Source organism: Suricata suricatta, chromosome 11 (genome assembly GCF_006229205.1).
Source record: "Suricata suricatta isolate VVHF042 chromosome 11, meerkat_22Aug2017_6uvM2_HiC, whole genome shotgun sequence".
Lineage (NCBI taxonomy): Eukaryota > Metazoa > Chordata > Mammalia > Carnivora > Herpestidae > Suricata > Suricata suricatta.
Window position 1 is genome coordinate 7,028,642 of NC_043710.1, and position 17,387 is coordinate 7,046,028.

The window sequence follows — 17,387 nt, forward strand, 5'->3', positions numbered from 1 at the left end:
CCATGTTGAACCTGACCCAGGGGACTGGCTTCTCTGATTCTGGAAAGGTTTTTGGCAGAGGAGAACATGCTTCAGATAGAGTCCCGTCTTCAGAGGGGTTCTAATTCTGCTGCCTTAGTTTGACACCCCCTGTGCCTAACGTAGACCAAATCCTCCTTACCTCTTTTTAACCTCATGGAGACAGGCAGACTTTATTTATTTATTTACTTATTTATTTATTTATTTATAAGAATTCTTCTTGAGAAAAGAAAGAGGAAAAAATTATAAATAGAATACTTTCTAAGGTATAGGCTTCTTAAGAACTCAGGAGAGGGTTTTTATTTTTTAATGGTTTTTTTTTTGAGAGAGAGACAGCATGAGCATGGGAAGGTCAGAGACAGGGAGAGAGAGAGAGAGAGAGAGAGAGGGAGACACATAATCTGAAGACAGGCTCCAGGCTCTGAGCTGTCAGCACAGAGCCTGATGCGGGGCTCGAACCCAACAGTGAGATCATGACCTGAGTCAAAGCTGGACGCTCAACCAACTGAGCCACCCAGGCACCCCAAAGGTTTTAAAGCTCCCACTAGATCCCAAGTTTTTTTTTTTTAATGTTTATTTTTGTGAGGCAGAGGCAGAGCATGAGCGTCCTCTGAGGACTCGCTCAGGGGCAGAAGGGGGAGGTCCGGACAGAGGCCCACTGCACGCTGCGGCTGGGCTGGGGCTGGCTCATCTGAGTTCCTGAACTCAGAATCTTTGCCAAGTAGTATCCGTGGCAGTGAGTAAGGCTGAGCTTCTGGCCCGGGGCTGCTGCAGGGCGTCGGTTGGGGCGGGGAGGGCTGGAGGTCAGGGATCCCTTCCTGGCCCTACGGTGACTCTTGATCCTGCCATCCTCACTGAGGCCCGCTCTCCCTTGGTCCCTAGGCTCCATCTCGGTGAACAGCCGCAGCACGCCATTCTTGGCCACTGGGGAGAGTGAGATTCTGGACCTGGAGAGCGAGCTGTACCTGGGCGGTCTCCCTGAGGGGGGGCGGGTGGACCTTCCCCTGCCCCCGGAGGTGTGGACGGCGGCGCTCCGGGCTGGCTACGTGGGCTGCGTGCGGGACCTCTTCATAGACGGACGCAGCCGAGACCTTCGGGGCCTGGCCGAAGCTCAGGGGGCCGTGGGCATCGCCCCCTTCTGTTCCCGGGAGACCCTGAAGCAGTGTGCGTCTGCGCCCTGCCGCAACGGGGGCGTCTGTCGAGAGGGCTGGAACCGCTTCGTCTGTGACTGCATTGGGACCGGCTTTCTGGGGCGGGTCTGTGAGCGAGGTGAGGCTGCTCTCTTTCCAGGTGTCCCCGCTGCCCCCCACGTGCCCCTTCCTCCTCAGGATGCCCCTCGTAGGCCAGCCCTGGGTCTGTCCTCCTCATAACGATCCTCTCGGTCTTCTCTCTCTCTCCACTGGCCTTCGGCCCTACCCCGATTCCCTCTTCCCTTGTCCCTGGGGCAGAGGCCACGGTCCTGAGCTACGATGGCTCCATGTACATGAAGATCATGCTGCCGAATGCCATGCACACGGAGGCGGAGGATGTGTCTCTGCGCTTCATGTCCCAGCGGGCCTACGGGCTAATGATGGCCACCACCTCCAGGGAGTCAGCTGACACCCTGCGCCTCGAGCTGGACGGGGGCCAGATGAAGCTCACTGTCAACCTCGGTAACCACCCTGCCCTGTGCTCTGGCCCCTCCCTGCCCCTGCCCCTGCGCACATCCCCTCTGTCTGGAGAAGCTGGTGGTGGCCCCTCCAAGAGTGGGAGGTGGGGAGGTGCCGGCCCGGGGCCAGAGCCCCCGAGAGCTTCGTCCCCAGCAAGGACGCACAGTGTAGGGGAGCTCCGTGCTTCGTGTATGGGGGACGCCCCGAGTGTGGCCGTGCCATCTGCCCAAGTGTGTCTGGGTGTGACGATTGCCCTCCCGGGGCACTCATCTGGGTTTGGCGGTGTCTGTCCGGCACACACACATCACAGCACAACTCATTCTTGGTTGTCAGCTCATCCATGTACTCATTCACTGGGTCATTTGTTTGGGAAGGACTCGAAGGTGCCTCGCAGGTGCTGAGCCTGGGCCCAGCACAGCACCGATCTGGAGGCAAGGAGCGCCTGGCCGTGTGCGCAGCCACTCCCACGGGCTCTGAGTTTGAAGGGCCGAGTTTGTCTGTGTGCTCAGGCATGCGCAGGTGACGCTGGTGATGCCTCGGGACAGACCTTCCCTCGTCTGCTTTTGTTTTTTGAGTCCCATGGCTGCCCCATGAAGCCACAGGGTCACCTGATGGGCTGTGCTAGGCCTGTGTCATAGACTGTGAAATTCACACACTGACTCATCCCATGTCGCAAAGCCAACAATGATTGGGGTCGGAGCCCAAACTCAAAGCCTGGTCATGTGCCCTAAGGTTCAGTGTCTTCCCATTGCCTCTAACAAAGCTGGGGGGTGGAGGGTATCAGGGTCCCTCGCCGTCTCTGCCCCTGCCCAGATCGGCCTGAGGCTCCACTTTTCAGGGAGTCCCCGGGGTGTCTGCGGGGGTGAGGGTGGGCACTATCCGGCCAGTTGGGGCAAAAAACCCACCAAAACCAAAAGTCAAAAAACATAGCAGGTGCACTCATTCAGCTCATGTTTACGGGACACGTTGTAAGTGCCACTGTTTTGTGAACCTGGGTTACAATAGTAACTAAGACAAGGGGTCCACTGTCAGTCAGGGGAAGATTGGAAGTTGGAGGTTCTCTGCCATCCAGGCTGGACTCCCAACTGTCCATTTCAAACTAGCCTCTCTAAACGCATGGGCCTATAGCCCCTAACAGCCTGCCGTGTAGACAGGTGCGGGCCAGGAACGTCTCTTGTCATGTCCTCAACTGGAGAGAACACAGAGGATTTCTGGATATCTGGATTTCACCCTAACTTTGGTCTCTAGGCCATTTGTGAGACAGGTGGTTGCCTTTGGGGACCCAGTACATTTTTAATAAATATATACTGCCTTTCCTTTTCCCCTTTAGGCCACTTGGCCTTTGTACCCATTGGACAAGGATTTGCCGAGCAAGGCGGGGGTGGAGGGTGTGCAGGCAGCAAGGGCCTCAGACTTGGGGAACTTAAGAAGCTCAGCTTCTGACCACTGTCACAGCCCCCAGAGCGGGTGATGGGTGACAGCGCTGCAGGGGGAAGGGGGAAGGGAGACATGCTTTGGCCAGCGTTCCATAGTCTGTACCACGTCTTCTAGCACCTCTGAAATGGTCACAGGAAGAAGGCATGAGCCCAGGACCACATGAGTGGCCCTGGGGTTCTCAGACTGCCCTGGTCTGTGTACCCAGACCTGGCATGAGCCACTCCTTCGCCTGGGAGGTGTGTCCTCTGGGCAGTAAGCACATGGCTCTGTGTGTTCAGTTGTGATGCCACAGGGAAAACCTCTGGCCTTTGGTCTGCAGAGAAGGCAGATGCCTCTTCCTTTCTTGGACTATCTTAGGTGCTTGGGGAAGAAACTTGGGTTCCTTTATATTGGACAGGAGGTGGTGTCCTTGGCCAGGAACGTGTTCTCTGGTGGATCCTCAGGACTTTCACCCTTAGGATTTACCCTCTCCTTCCCATTGGAGTACTTTTCTGTTTGTGCCTCATGCATACTTAGAGGTCAGAGAACCGGGTGGCCCTCAAGATGCCAGTGGCACTCACCTTTCATTGCCCCTCATCCCTGGCTATTCTGGGTCCCACACACAGAGATGCCATCTCTAACATGGCCCATGACAAGCTTCATGCTTGGTGCAGATGCATCTGTCCGCCATGCTGAGTGATGTGTGTACAGGGAGGTGAGTGGTTGCTGAGTGATCTGCACCCAGCCATTCAGCCTCAGGCTCCGATGGGAAGAGCACTGGGCCTGGGGCCAGGAGATCTGGGTTTTGGGCCTGGTCTCTTGGACTGCTGGATAAGTCATTTCCCTCTTCTGAGCCTCCGTTCTATCTGTAGAACGAGGCTAAGGATCCTCACTCTGCTTACGTTCTGTGGTAGTTTTCAGGCTCCGATGGAATAATGGGAGTGAAGACATATAGACGCAAGACACACTTGTAGAGACTCACCCAGCCTTCCTGAAAGAAAGTCTTACAGGAGTAGAGACCCAAGCTTATAACCAGGCCTGGGGGCTTGCTTCCAACACTGCATGACCTGGTCTGGCTCCCACTTCTCCATCCTGCTTGCTACTGGGGCCTGTGGGGCCTCACTGGCAGAGAACGACACCAAGGCTCTGATCCTGGGCTGGATTCGCTCCTGGGGGCAGAGAGAAGCCTCACAAGGCTTGGTCTCTGGCATCAAAGTCTCATCGGGCATCTGTGCAACCCATCAGATGCCCAGTGGAATGACACAGACGTGGTGCTGGGTCCTAAAGAGGAAACCAAGGCTGCCAGTGCCCACTTGGAGGGACAGCTGGGAGGAGGCACCCCATGCCAGCCTAAGAAGGCAGGTATTTGCCAGGCCAGAAAAGGCCAACAAAGAGCTGCTGCCTCCCTCTAGGCAGAGGACGCTAGACAAACTGGATTGTGTCTCCTGTCCTGTCCTCGGCCTCCGCCATGCCTGCAGACACCAAGCAAGTGCCCTGAGGTCTGCTGTCTGTGGCCCCTGAGCAGGGTGATTGATTTTTGTTCCCGGAGAATGTTAGAGTCCCCGGGATTCTTTACCCTGTTCCAGTGTGACCTGTGCTCCTGGTCCTTTTGCCCTTGGTATGGCCTCTTGGGCCATTGCCCAGCCTCATCTGTCCCTTGTCCCAGGTCAGCTGTCAGTGAGGCTAACACAAAGGGCCTACTGTAACTGACAAATCTCCAAGCTGGAGGAACCCTTAAAAGCTTTCTCCTCCGGCCAGCTCCACCCCTGTGCCGCATGTGAATTACCTGTTAGTTCCTCCGTCTCTGCTCAGATGCCGTTCATGTCAGGACCCCACCCCCCCACCCCCACCTCTTATGGGGATTCTAATCATTGGGGCATTCTTCCTTAGTGTCAGTTGCCCCTTCTGCAATTCCCACTTGTGGACCTAGTCCTGCCCTCTCAGGCCGTCCAGAGTAAGCCTAACTGTCTTTCCTGTAAGCCAGGCTGAATACACGTTATGTTCCCAGACCTGTCAATCCCTGAGGCCATGGAAGGGCATTTTGTTCCCACCTGGGGCTCTCAGTAGTTCTTGAGCACCTTCCATAGGCTGGGCAGCTGGGGAGATTGCTCTGAACAAGAACTGCATACTGTCACTCTGCGATGTCACTTCTGAGATGAGCCTCTGGCCCGTGGGGTCCTGAGGCTCCTTGCAGCGGGAGACTTGGACCCACCATCTCCAATCCGTGGGGTCTGGATGGGGCAGGGGATCAGGTGGGGGTTTGGGATGGGAAGCCTGGGTTCTTTACCCTGGGTTCCTTAACATGCAGGTGACCTTTCCCCACCTGTTTCCCTGCACACTCATACCTGGTCTCTGTGTTCAGCCATGACTTTGGTGAGTCTGTGCAGACCCGTCACTTCTGTTCACTTCCTGTGCAGATCTCTAGCTAATGCTGCCTGAGCTCTGGGCTCTGGGCGGATGTGTGCACGGAGGTTGGTGCTCCCAATCACTCCCACTTTCCGCTTGCCTCCGGGATGGTGCTGGCTCCCTGCTGGGGTGCCGGTCCTCACGGGGTGTCGGCTCTCCTCAGACCCTATTGCAGTGGGGCTGCTGAGGGTGGAGTCACTGCACGGGGCCGGGGTCGGGGGGACTTGGAGCTGACACCTCTTCTCTGGACAGATGGATGCCCCCCATTCCTGGCACCCCGCTACTAGGGAAGGGAAGAACTGAGCTTTTCCCAACAGGGGATCGGCCTGTTCTTCCAGCCCCTTTTTTCTTTTTTGGACCCTTCATTGGTGAAGACTCTGCTGGCCCAAAGAGAGCCCCCGTGACCTGACTCCTGGCCTGGCACCCTCCCACCCTGACATTCTCTCCTCCCACGCCCCATCTAGCTGCTTCTTCCCTCTGCTCCCCCTTCCTTCCTCTTTTCTCTGTGCACACTCTTGACCTCCTTCCTCTCACTGTACCTTCTGACTTCCCCTTGAACCTACTCGGGTGCCTTCCTCTGCTGCTGCTTCCTTCCTTTGGTGCCAGGCTGTGGCTCAGGGTCCCGGCTGCTCCCCCCACTCTTCTGCTGCGGTTGACGACGCGTGTGGAGCTCAGCCGTACTGCCCGAGGGGCCCGTGCCCCCAGAGCCACAGGGGAGTCTGTTTACCACCGCTGCAGGAACCTTGAGGGGCCCAAGGGATGCCAGATGCCCCCACCCGCCTTTGTGTCCTGGACATAGGGGTGCAACCAGACCCTGTTCTGGGAGGAGTCATGGGATGCCGGGATATTGCCCGAGAGACAAGGGGCCAGCCCACTGACCGCCTCTTTCTTGCTCTCAACTCACAAGGCGAAAGGCTGAAACTTGGAGAAAATAGATGTGCCCATAGCCACGTGGTGAGATCAGGGTCCAGTCCCTCTGGCTCCAGGTGCAGGACCTTCTGCAGCCCTAGGCCATCTGGGTCTGGCGGCCTGGTGCAGGTGTCCCGAGGGCCCTAGGCCCCAACTTCATAGGACCCTAGTGCTCTGTTCCCCTTGCAAGGCTGGCCAACTAACACGTTGTGGGTCGTGTGTCCCATCAGAGGGCTGTCCCAAGGCTCCGGGGCCCTGGGCTACAGTTCTGTGTAGACAGTGTGATTTCTGACCATGTGGGGCCCCCTGACCCTGGGGTCATAGGACAGCCATGCTGGGGCTAGGGCGGAAGTCTTTGCCTGTGGTGCCTGCTTGCCCCTGACTTGCTGATTGTCCTCTGAAGTCCTACCTCGGGGGACTCAGTATCCTCATCTGTGGGGGCTTGGCCCCTGCCTAAGAAAGCAGATCGATTCCAGTTCCTTTTCAGGGTAAAGGATCACTTTGTTCCCCAGCGGCAGCCTGGCATCCTCCAAGTCAGGAAGGGTAGAAGGAAGGTTCCTGTAGGGTGGTGCTGGCCCCCTGGGGTGCTGGGAGATGCATGGCCGCGGGAAGGGAGCCCTGGGGCAGACCCCTCCGTTTAGCTCAGAGCCCAGGCGCGCATGGGGAGTGACGTGTCACAACTTGGGCTCTGAGCAGGGAGTCGTCCCAGAGCAGGGGATGGAGGGAATCTGGCCCTCCCCACCCATCTCCTTCCAAGAGATGTGGAGATGTGGGGTTGGCCAAGCCCTCGGCCCCGCAAAGATCCCCTGTACGACTGGGGTTCCCAAGGTGCCCATCTCCCTCAGGCACGAGAGGCCTGGGCCCCTCTGAAAAGGGAGAGGCAGGCCCTCTTCCGGTCACCTGATTGTCCTGCCTCCCAGCTCTGGGGAGGGTTGGAGCCCTCTTGGGGCAGGAGGGACAGGGGTCCAACCGAGGAAGGGGAGAGGGCACCTGGGCACGCGTGGTCCCCAGAAAGTGGTCCCGGGGGGGAACCCCCGCCTGCAGACACCCCTCCCTGTGAAGGATGTAAAAAAAAAAAAACTTGTTCTGCCTTTTTGTCTCCCCTCCCCCTCTGCCCGCCCCACGGCCCCCCCAGACTGCCTGCGCGTCGGCTGCGCACCCAGTAAGTGGCTTCCCTCTTCTTCTGCCAAGCCCCCAGGGGCCTGGGATGCTGGACACTGGGATCTGGGGGCGGGGGTAGTGGGGGGAAGAGAACCTTCCTCACTGGCTTGCGTGGGGGTTGGGCAGTGGATGGGGGGAGGGGAGCAGGCATGAGGGTGCGTGGGGATGGTGTGGCTATGGAGGGCAGAACAGGCCAAACCGAGGGGGACCAGGAGGCGCTGGTGGAGGGCCCTGGGTCGGCATGCTCACTGGGTCTGAGGAAAGGAAGGCCAGGGAGCCTTGTCATCTCCAGTCCTCGGGAAGGTGGGGCGAAGACTTGGGTGCACCTGCAGCGGGAGGGCCCACCACCCTATGGCCAGAAGAAGCCGAGAGGAGCCGGGATATTCCACTGCATCTCCAGAGGTGGCCACAAGGGGGAGGGCGAGGCACGCAGGAGAGAGCAGGGTAGGGAGCAGGGTCCAGGGTTCAAAGTTCAGCCCTCCACAGCTCCAGTGTTGGGTGGGGGCTGAGTTTCTGTCACATCGGGGTGCATTAAAGAAGGGACAGTGAGTCTCTCAATGGCGGGTTGAGAAGGAGAGCAGGTGGGGGGCGTTTCCGAGCATCCCAGTGTGCTGGGCTCAGTGCTCTGTCTCCGAGAGGGTTTCTGCACGGTGTACCCTGATGTCACGGAAGAGAGCATGGGGACACCAGAGACATGGGCCAAGGGGGCTGTGTGTGCTCAGCGTGTCTCTGTGTGTGTGGTTGCCTGTGTGCACATGCACGTTGAGCCCTGGCCCCCACTGGCGGGAGCCCCGGGAACGCAGCAAAGTTTAGCATCCTTCCAAAGAAAAATAGGTTTTGTTTTAGACTTGAAATCAGAAAACCCTGGTCTTAAACGAGTGGTCACAATTCCTAAGAAGCATTCCCCTCTCTGGCCAGGTCGGGTGTGCTGTGTGTGTGGTTGCCAGTCTGGGCGTGTGGAGTTAACCAGAGGTGTGCACGGAAAGATCACGCCGGCTCCCTCTGTGGGCGGCGGGGGCTGTGTGTCTGTGTGAGGGTGTCAGCACCGCCAGCGGGGCCGCGGGCGCACGCTCACACGTGGGATGCTCCGGGAGTCTGAGAATTCTAGGCCTCTGCCTCGATGCTGAGAATTTCCCTGCTGGCTACACACACTGACACGGAGGCTCCTTAGAAGACTCTGGAAGAGAACATTGGTCGTAGGTACGGGCGGCTCTGTGCAGGGCCTCAGGGCATGACTCTTAGAGGCCCGTCTGCATCAAATTCCGTTCCAGGGACAGCCTTGGAAGTTGCGCCAAGTGGCAGTGGGTGTCGTCTGGATTTCTGACTGGGTGTGTAAGAACGGGGTGAGCGTGTGTCCCTGCGTGTGTGGGGGTGACTCCGTGCACCTGGGCGGGGACCTGGAGCCACAGCCGAGCAAGCGGGAATGCCGCGTTCACTCCCCCCTTGGTGCCGCAGGTAAAGGCCCCGAGACGCTCTTTGCGGGACACAAGCTCAATGACAATGAGTGGCACACGGTGAGGGTCGTGCGGCGCGGCAAGAGCCTGCAGCTGTCTGTGGACAATGTCACCGTGGAGGGTAAGCGCGCCGAGACCAGGGAGGGGCTCCATCTCCAGCCACCTGCGACGGCCCTGCTCTTCTTGGTGACAACCCCCTGGGCCTTCCTACCTCAGGAGCCCCTGCTGCTGTTTCTCCCCGAGGGTGATCTATTACGGGACCCCGGACCCCGCTGTCCCGGGTACCCATCAGCCCCGGGGCCGTCGAGGCACATGGCCACTGGCACCCCCACCGAGGGTGTCTGCTGACGTCTCTCTGCGTGGCCCTTGTGTGGAGGGAAGGCTCTTGGCACCCCAGCCCCAGCCCCGGAAGCCAGCCCCCAGCCTGTCCTCCCCTCATCTCTGTCTCCGGTCCCGAGCAGGACAGATGGCGGGGGCCCACACGCGGCTGGAGTTCCACAACATCGAGACGGGCATCATGACGGAGCGGCGCTTCATCTCCGTGGTGCCCTCCAACTTCATCGGGCACCTGAGCGGGCTGGTGTTCAACGGCCAGCCCTACATGGACCAGTGCAAGGACGGCGACATCACCTACTGCGAGCTCAACGCCCGCTTCGGCCTGCGGGCCATCGTGGCCGACCCTGTCACCTTCAAGAGTCGCAGCAGCTACCTGGCGCTCGCCACGCTCCAAGCCTACGCTTCTATGCACCTCTTCTTCCAGTTCAAGACCACGGCCCCCGACGGGCTTCTCCTGTTCAACTCGGGCAACGGCAATGACTTCATTGTCATCGAGCTGGTCAAGGGGTGAGGGGCTGGGCACTGCACGGCTGGCAGGGAATGGGTCCCCTGCCCCTGCTGACCGAGATACGGCCCCACCACTGGCTGAGCTATCTAGTCCCCTCCGACCGCAGCTCAAGATTCAGGTCCCCGACCGCCTGTCAAGATTCAAGTCACCTTTTTTCCCCACGCAGTGACTCCCCACCTCCTTCCTTGCCAGTGTCTCTGCCGTTCACTCTCCTGGTTCAGGCGGGTCCTTTCTGCAGACAGGAGGCAGGGCCCTGTCCCCGTGGCCTCCCTTGCCTAGAGCAGCTGTGCCCTGCTACCTGGGGACCCTGCTGTCCCCACAAATGTCTCCCCCAGCCAGTTCCTCGTCTGAGCCTGTCACAGGAGCCGGCTCCTCCGTGGCCCTCCGTCCCCACGTTCTCTGAATGGTGGAACCTCATAGCAGAGTCCTTGAGTGCTGGGCTGGGTCCCTCCACCGCGGGGTCTCCCTCTCTATCCCCTCCTCCTGTGGTACCTGCCTTCCCGGTGTTGCCCCCGCCTTGATCCAGTGTCTCCTCCCTGCCCCTCGGGCCAGGTACATCCACTACGTGTTTGACCTGGGGAATGGCCCGTCCTTGATGAAGGGAAACTCAGACAAACCGGTCAATGACAACCAGTGGCACAACGTGGTGGTGTCCAGGGACCCAGGCAATGTGCACACGCTCAAGGTCGACTCCCGCACGGTCACGCAGCACTCCAACGGCGCCCGAAACCTCGATCTCAAAGGTGGGGCCTGGGGAGATGGCCTGGCCCTAGCCCAGATGCCCCCTTGGCCAAAGCCAAATGCGCCCCTCTCCCACCGGCTGGCACTCTTTCACTCCCTGATTCTCCCTCTCCCCTCCCGCCCGTGGTCTCCATCTCTTCCCCATTCCCTTCTGTGTCCAGCCTGACATTTTCCTGTCAAAGTAATGTTCAGCTCTCCCATGAGGCTGCCCTCAACCCTGACAGCCCGGCCATGGGATGTGTCTCATGGGGAGCTTGGTGGCCTCACTCTAGAGTGAGAGGTAGGCAGTCCGGGGCTTCGGAAGACCTCTCTGACAATCAGTGGCACCCAAGATTGAGAAGCTTGCCTTGGCTGAGGGCTGGAAAGAGAATGGGGAGCTTAGTGTCCTAGCAGATGGCTTCGACGAGTGGGTGGGAGGGGACAGTTGATGAGGGGAGGAGGGGTCCCTGCATGCTGCCTCTCATATACACTGGGACTCTTGGACCTAGGCTTCCCTGGTAGCCTTGGTGTCACCGCAGCGTCTCACATTCCCCAGGGGCTCGTAGGGAGCTACTGAAGTGGTCATTGGCTGTCCCCAGAAGGCGTGCTTGAGAGAACAGGGACGGAGGAGGAACCTAGAGTTAGGGCGTTGGGACAGGAGCGAAGACTAGGCCTGCTGCTTCTCCAGAACCCTCTGGGGCAACATGAGTGACCTCCTTCACCCGCCCCCTGCAGCCCTCAGCCCCCAGCCCCACGGAGACCCCTGTGTTGTTGGTGTGATTCACACCATCTGGGCTTGGAGAGAATCCTCAGAGACCAGTGAATTAACCCTACACTTGGGGAGGGGGACATGGGAGAAAATGGGAGGCTAGGAGGCTTGCCTGCTGTCACCAAGTGAGCCGGAGGCCGAATGGGAACTAGAAGCCTGGTCAGGTGCCGGTCCGATCTTGTGGCTTAGTGCTGCTGATTCTCCCGGCTTCCAGAAGGGGGCAACGTGTCACAGATAATCCGCAGTGCTGGCAAACCCAAGGGTGGTCTAGGTTAGTCTTGTGTTGCATTGAGCCAGTGGCCAAGACTGCATCTTGCCAAAGCTGTGCCTTGGGCAGGCCAAGTCTTCCAGGGAGTTGGGCGTGATGTGGCCGGGCAGTGATGTGTGGGATCAGGTGTCCTCAAAGAGAACTTCCTGGAGTCACCCAGAGTCCCTGGCCCAACCCTAGATGTTGGGGAAAGGGAGCTGGGCTAGAGCACTTGGGAGAAGCCTGAGGGAGCTTAGGGAACAGGGAGGGGGCGGGGTGGCGAGGATAGGCCCTCACGTCTCTGAAAGGCCCTGATTACAGGCCGGAACTGGAATCAGCTGGTGGGAGAGAGCTTGAAGCCCGTTCTCCCAGCTGCTCCCCATCCCCCCGCACCCCACCCTGGGCATCTGGGCTTCTGGGGGGAGGAGGGGGAGCAGACAGATGGCAGAGTGGAGAAGGAGGAAGGAAGGGGGGGTGTGGGATCTGTGTAAGGAAGCCAGAGTCTGGGACGACCTGACAAGCAGATGCTGGCATTCTGGGAGGGGACCGGGGACAGGGATGCAGGTTTTGACCCCCCTCCCTTTGCAGGGGAGTTGTACATTGGTGGTCTGAGCAAGAATATGTTCAGCAACCTCCCCAAGCTGGTGGCCTCCCGGGATGGCTTTCAGGGCTGCCTGGCCTCGGTGGACCTCAATGGACGCCTCCCAGACCTCATCGCTGACGCCCTGCACCGCATCGGGCAGGTGGAGAGGGGCTGTGACGGTGAGTGGAGGGTGCAGGAGTCAGGTGTGACTGCAGGTCTCAGGGATACACGGGGGCAGCAAAGAGCCCTTGTTCTCAGGCCTTGGGGAGCCTGTCCCCACAGCTCTAGGGCAGGGGTGCTCGGGGGGGGGGGCAAAGGAAGGGCCACTCGCCCTGCCTGTTGCTTCTCACCCTGGCCCCTATCGCAGTTCAAAGCCAAGCCTAGTGGTCCCTGAGCACCCCCCTCCCCACCCATGGCCGCCCCCCACACCCTTGTCGGTAGGTATTTGGCCCTTCAGTCCTGGCAGAGGACTGAGAGCAGGGCCTCTCACTGGGCTCTAAAGCTTCCATGCCTCTGGGGGGGGAGGGGGCTTGGCTGAGTGGGGGGTGTTCCTTCCTCCTGCCTCTTCCAGGCCCCAGCACCACCTGCACCGAAGAGTCCTGTGCCAACCAGGGCGTCTGCCTGCAGCAGTGGGATGGCTTCACCTGTGACTGCACCATGACGTCCTACGGAGGCCCTGTCTGCAACGACCGTGAGTTCCTGGGGAGACGTGGCCCCTTCCCAGCCACAGGGACTGCGAGGGAGGAGAGAGGGTCTCTGAGAGCCAGGCCGCTTGCTTCCTTCTTATCCCTTCTTCATGAGAGCACGACGGGGTGGGGTGGGGTTCCGTCCACCCTCCGAGTCTTTTCTTTGGGGCTTGGGTGGGCTTGCCACTGCCTGAGTCTCTGGGGCAATGGATTGTTGGCCTCCTCCCCTCTCTCAGAGCTGGCTGGACCCTGCCGCCTTCACCTGTCACCAAAGGTAGCAGCCTCTGTTGACGCCTCGTGAGGTTTTGGTGATGGTCTTACAGGTTTTATCTACATGCTATTGCTCAGGACAGGGGGCAGGTGTCGAACTGCACCCGCTTTCCTTTGGTGCCCTCCGGAGGGCGCAGTGGAGGTCTCTCATTTCCTGCCCAGAGTCGGCCCACTCCCAAGGGGGCAGGCTCAGGAGGGTCGCAGGAGGCCAGGATGCTGGACAGCTGGCTTCCCTAGACAGCGGTCATGCCGTTCCCGACACCCCGCGCTCCAAGAATCTCAGCGGCAGGTGGTCCCTTGGAGCCATGAGGACAGTGCCCTTGCCTCCTTCTTCTCCTCCCCGTCTGGGCATCTGCCTGCCTGCCAACTTGCATATTGTTTGAGACCCCTCCCTAGAGAAGGCACTGTCAGCAGTCTTTTCCAGTTTCCAGTGCTTGGTGGCCAGCAGTGGGTTAGGGCTCAGTAGAGGGGAGGCGGCTGGGGCAGGAAGTGGGGAGAGGCAGCATGCTCTCCGAGGGGCGCTGCCGAGTTTCTCTCGGATGATTGGGCTGCGGGCAGCGGTGGGGGAGAGGGCAGCCTTCTCACGCATCACCTGGATGCTCTTCCTTCGGGGTAGACCTGTTGGGAGACCAGGGATGTGACTAGTCAGCTGCCTGGGACACACACACACACACACACACACACACACACACACCACTCAGGACTGGGCTTCTCCATTTTGCACACTTGGAAACCGAGGCCTGGAGGGGTCAGTGCATTTCCGGGGGTTAGTTAATAGTAGATCTGGGCTAAGATCTACTATTAGATCTACTATTAGACTATCGTGTTGGTGCCTTTGCCTCCCTGCCACACCCTGGAGCCGCAGTCATCTGGGCACCAGTCCTGAGTCTCTTACGGGATCCACCTACCAGTTCTAGGGACTGGGCTCTTGGACAGATCTTGGTTTTGCCTTCTCCGTGGGACGTATGTCCAGCCCACCTTCCTCGGCGCTGCTGGGGGGCTCTCAGGCAGGGCCCAAGCTTGAGGGTCTCCCCATCCTGTTGCAGTCCTGTCTTCAGGGTTTTCCTGGTCTGACTTGCTGCTCTCGGTTCCTCCCAAAGCCCCCAGATGACGGACAGCTCAGGGGCCCTGGAGGCCTGGCTCCCGGGGAAATAATGAGAGGGCGGGGCCTCTTTCTATCCCGCTCCCTCACTGCTCGAAGGAGATCGGGAGATGGTGGTAACTTTGTTGCTTAATAGTAGCCATCCCGCCGTTGTTTAGGGTTTGGCAGCTTACAAAGTCCTTGGGATTTATTCCTCAGTGAAGGCTGGAGACCGACCGTCCTGTTTAACCGATGGGGAAACCAAGGTCACTTCCGTGCCCTAAAGTCTCAGGTGCTGGGGGGTTAGTGTGCAGCTGGGGCCTGGGAACTCCTGACTCCGTCACCTCCCGCTGCTCATTTAGTCCCTGATGACAGTGGTGCTAACAGTGGGCATGTTTTGCCCGGGGTGCAAAGGATCAAGGTTGAGAAATACTGCTGCCCAGTGTCACACTACACTGGCACACACGGGAGCCTTCTGGAAGCGGGCATAGAGGTTGTTGGGGATTTAGGGAGTCATGTCATCTTTTAGCAAGGCTGGGAAGAGAGGCTGGGACGGCTTCTTCAGGTTTCCGGAAGGTGGGAGGCAGGGAGAATCTGCGCTGGGGAGCAGGGTGTGTCTTGGAAAGAATCACCATCCCCCGAGCACTGGTCAGTGTTTGGTGGCAGGGCCCGAACAGAGCCCTGGAGGTCAAGACAAGGTGGGTGCAACCTGGCAGCTGGTGGGTTCCTGCTGCTTCTCCAAATATCAGCCTGGGGGACCTTCTGGGATCTCTGCCCCTGAAGGGCAGGGCAGGAACCTGGGGCTGGGGGCTGTGCTGGTCCTTCCCAAACCATAATTCCCTCTTCTCTTGGGATTACGCCTCCCAATTCTCCATGTTCGGCTCTGTTTCTTGTTCACGGTGTCTCTCAATGACTGGTCCCCTTGGGGCTCTGCCATAGCACAAGGTCAAGCAGGAGCCTGGCCTAGAGGCCTGTTCAGTTCACTCTGCCCCTGGAGTGTGAAGGCCCTGGGAACAGCCTGGGCACGAAGCAGCCCAAAGCCAGAAGAGAGGGAGAGGGTGGGGATGGCCGAGGTGTCCTCAGAGGGTTGCGGTTGTCTGGTGGGGGAGAGACTGGGGTGGGGAGAGGTGTGACCTTCATTCAGGACAGCCTTTCCCAGCTTGTGGCCTCAGTTTCTCCATCTGTAACACGGGGTGTGCAGGACCTCTGTGTCCCTTTAAGGCTCAGTAGTCTGCTCGGGGAAGGCAGAAGAGATAAGAGGAGAGAACACCTCTCTGCCACCAGAGAGAGGAAAGTGAGAGAGCGAATGAAGAACAGAATATGAAATGAGAGGAAGGGAAGCTAGAAAGAGGGACACTGCTTGACATGGGGCTGAAACCCCAGGGCTGGGGTTTGGGACCCAGGTGCTCCTATCAGGCCTGCTCGGTTCTCCCTTCTAGAACCCACCTCTCCCAGGCTCTCAGTTCTTCCTCGTGTCTGCCCTCAGCTTCTCATCTCTCCACTTGCTCCACAGGCTCTATTGATCTCTTGCACACCTCTCTCTCTTCTCTTTTACCCTCCGCCTCCCCCCTTGCTCCCCAACGTCACCCCCTCCAACTCTCTCCACTTCCCACTCACTGATATTGATTGGCCTCTAGGCGGTTTCCCTTCCTCTCCTCTCACCGCCACCGGCTCCTCCCTCCTCCCCTCGGGGACCATAAATTTTCTGCCTGCTCAGAGCTGTGTCGGTCTCTATTCCAGAGCCCGGGGCACAAGGATAGAATGGAGAGGGCAGGAGGACAAGGCTTCAGGGGGCCCCAGCCCCTGTTTGCAGGCTGCAGTCTCTCTTCCCTCATGGAGCCATGTTCCACCTCGAAGCCTTCTCTTCTGAAGACCCCTTTCTTCACTTCTGAATGGCCAGGGGCCAAAGAGGAGGGGTGTCAACTCACAAGGTCGGGGTGGTGGCTTTGGCAACAGGGGAGCTGTCCTGGGTGCTGACTGCATTCAGTTGTGCGCAGCACCTCTACTGCTCATGGTGTGGGTTTTTGCTCCAAGATGGAATTCAGAATCAGCAAGCAGGAGCCAGCCCTCCCCTGCCTGCGTGCCCCCATTTTCTGTCCCCTTTCTCACATCACCCCTCCCTTTCCTTTTGCCCTTTCTTCACCACCGCTCCTCACTCTACTACACTATTTCTTTGGCTCCTTCCAGGTCCATCTCCACCTCTCTCCCTTTTCCTCTTTCTCTACCCTCTGGCTCCCCGCCACCCCAACACCCTTCCTTGGTCGTAGAAGACCATCTTCTCACTGAACCCCGATCGATGTGGGTGCAGAGGTCACATCCAGATGAAGAGAAGGGAGTCTCTCTGCACTTACCTCTTGGGCTATGACAGGTGCTTCCCAGAGGTCCCTAAAACTGCGGGGGGTGGGGTGGGGAGGCAGATCCCAGTGGAGGGGCACCTAGAAGAAGTGGCTTCCTCAGCTGAACATAAGTGACCTAAGAAGGGTTTTATCCTAAGTGGGACACTCAATGGACAGGTGTCCTGAAAACTCCGTGAAGGGAGAGGTTGATGCTGGGGGAGGGGAGGGGGGGCGAGGGGGAGTGGAGGGGAAGGATTGGAGGAGTCCAGCAAGGGTGTGCAGGGGGTAGGGGAGCGCTCTTTCCGGGAAGTAGTGAGAAGCTTGTACGTGTGTGACGTGTCTTACTCTGGAGTACCTGCGAGGCTCTGGGTCACTGTTTTTGGAGGGTGAGCTGGGAGGAGGTGTCTGTGTGTACGTTGGCTGTTCATCGCTTGCGGCCAAACACGTATGTGTGCGCGCATGTGTGACTCGGGGCATGTGTACCCCTCCTGCCCCTCCCCCGCGCGGAGTGTGAGTCCCTGCGCCAGTGTCTGTGAGCACATGTATGCATGTATGTGTCTGAGCCTGTGTGTGCCTGCGCGCTCACTGGTGCCTTTATGGGCACGTGGGTGTCTCCATACCGTCCACATCCTAGCGTGCACGTGTGTTCCGAGGGGTGCGTGCAGAGGTGGCCGTGGCCACATCTCTGCGCGCTGGACCAGAGAGCACTATTGGGGTTCGTCCAGGTGCGGGGGAAGGGAAGGAGGAGGAAGAGAGCTGCCTCCCTTGCTAGCCTCAGTCCTGTTCAATTATTCAGCAGGGCCCCTTCTCCGGAGCGGGCGGGAGGCGAGCGCGCGCC

The 17,387-nt window shown here is 59.1% G+C and overlaps 1 protein-coding gene across 30 annotated transcripts in view; it reads left to right on the plus strand.

The window, feature by feature from the left end:
- NRXN2 (neurexin 2) overlaps positions 1–17,387 on the plus strand; it is a 96,103-nt gene that overhangs the window by 43,632 nt on the left and 35,084 nt on the right. For 12 of the 30 annotated variants that reach the window (XM_029957535.1, XM_029957558.1, XM_029957549.1 and 9 more), the window contains 8 exons: positions 901–1,287; positions 1,467–1,670; positions 7,534–7,560; positions 9,006–9,134; positions 9,475–9,856; positions 10,410–10,600; positions 12,182–12,355; positions 12,748–12,867. In XM_029957535.1, coding sequence (XP_029813395.1) covers positions 901–1,287; positions 1,467–1,670; positions 7,534–7,560; positions 9,006–9,134; positions 9,475–9,856; positions 10,410–10,600; positions 12,182–12,355; positions 12,748–12,867 — 1,614 coding nt within the window. The remainder of the gene's footprint in view (positions 1–900; positions 1,288–1,466; positions 1,671–7,533; positions 7,561–9,005; positions 9,135–9,474; positions 9,857–10,409; positions 10,601–12,181; positions 12,356–12,747; positions 12,868–17,387) is intronic. The other 18 variants (XM_029957537.1, XM_029957561.1, XM_029957539.1 and 15 more) reach the window with 2 other exon arrangements.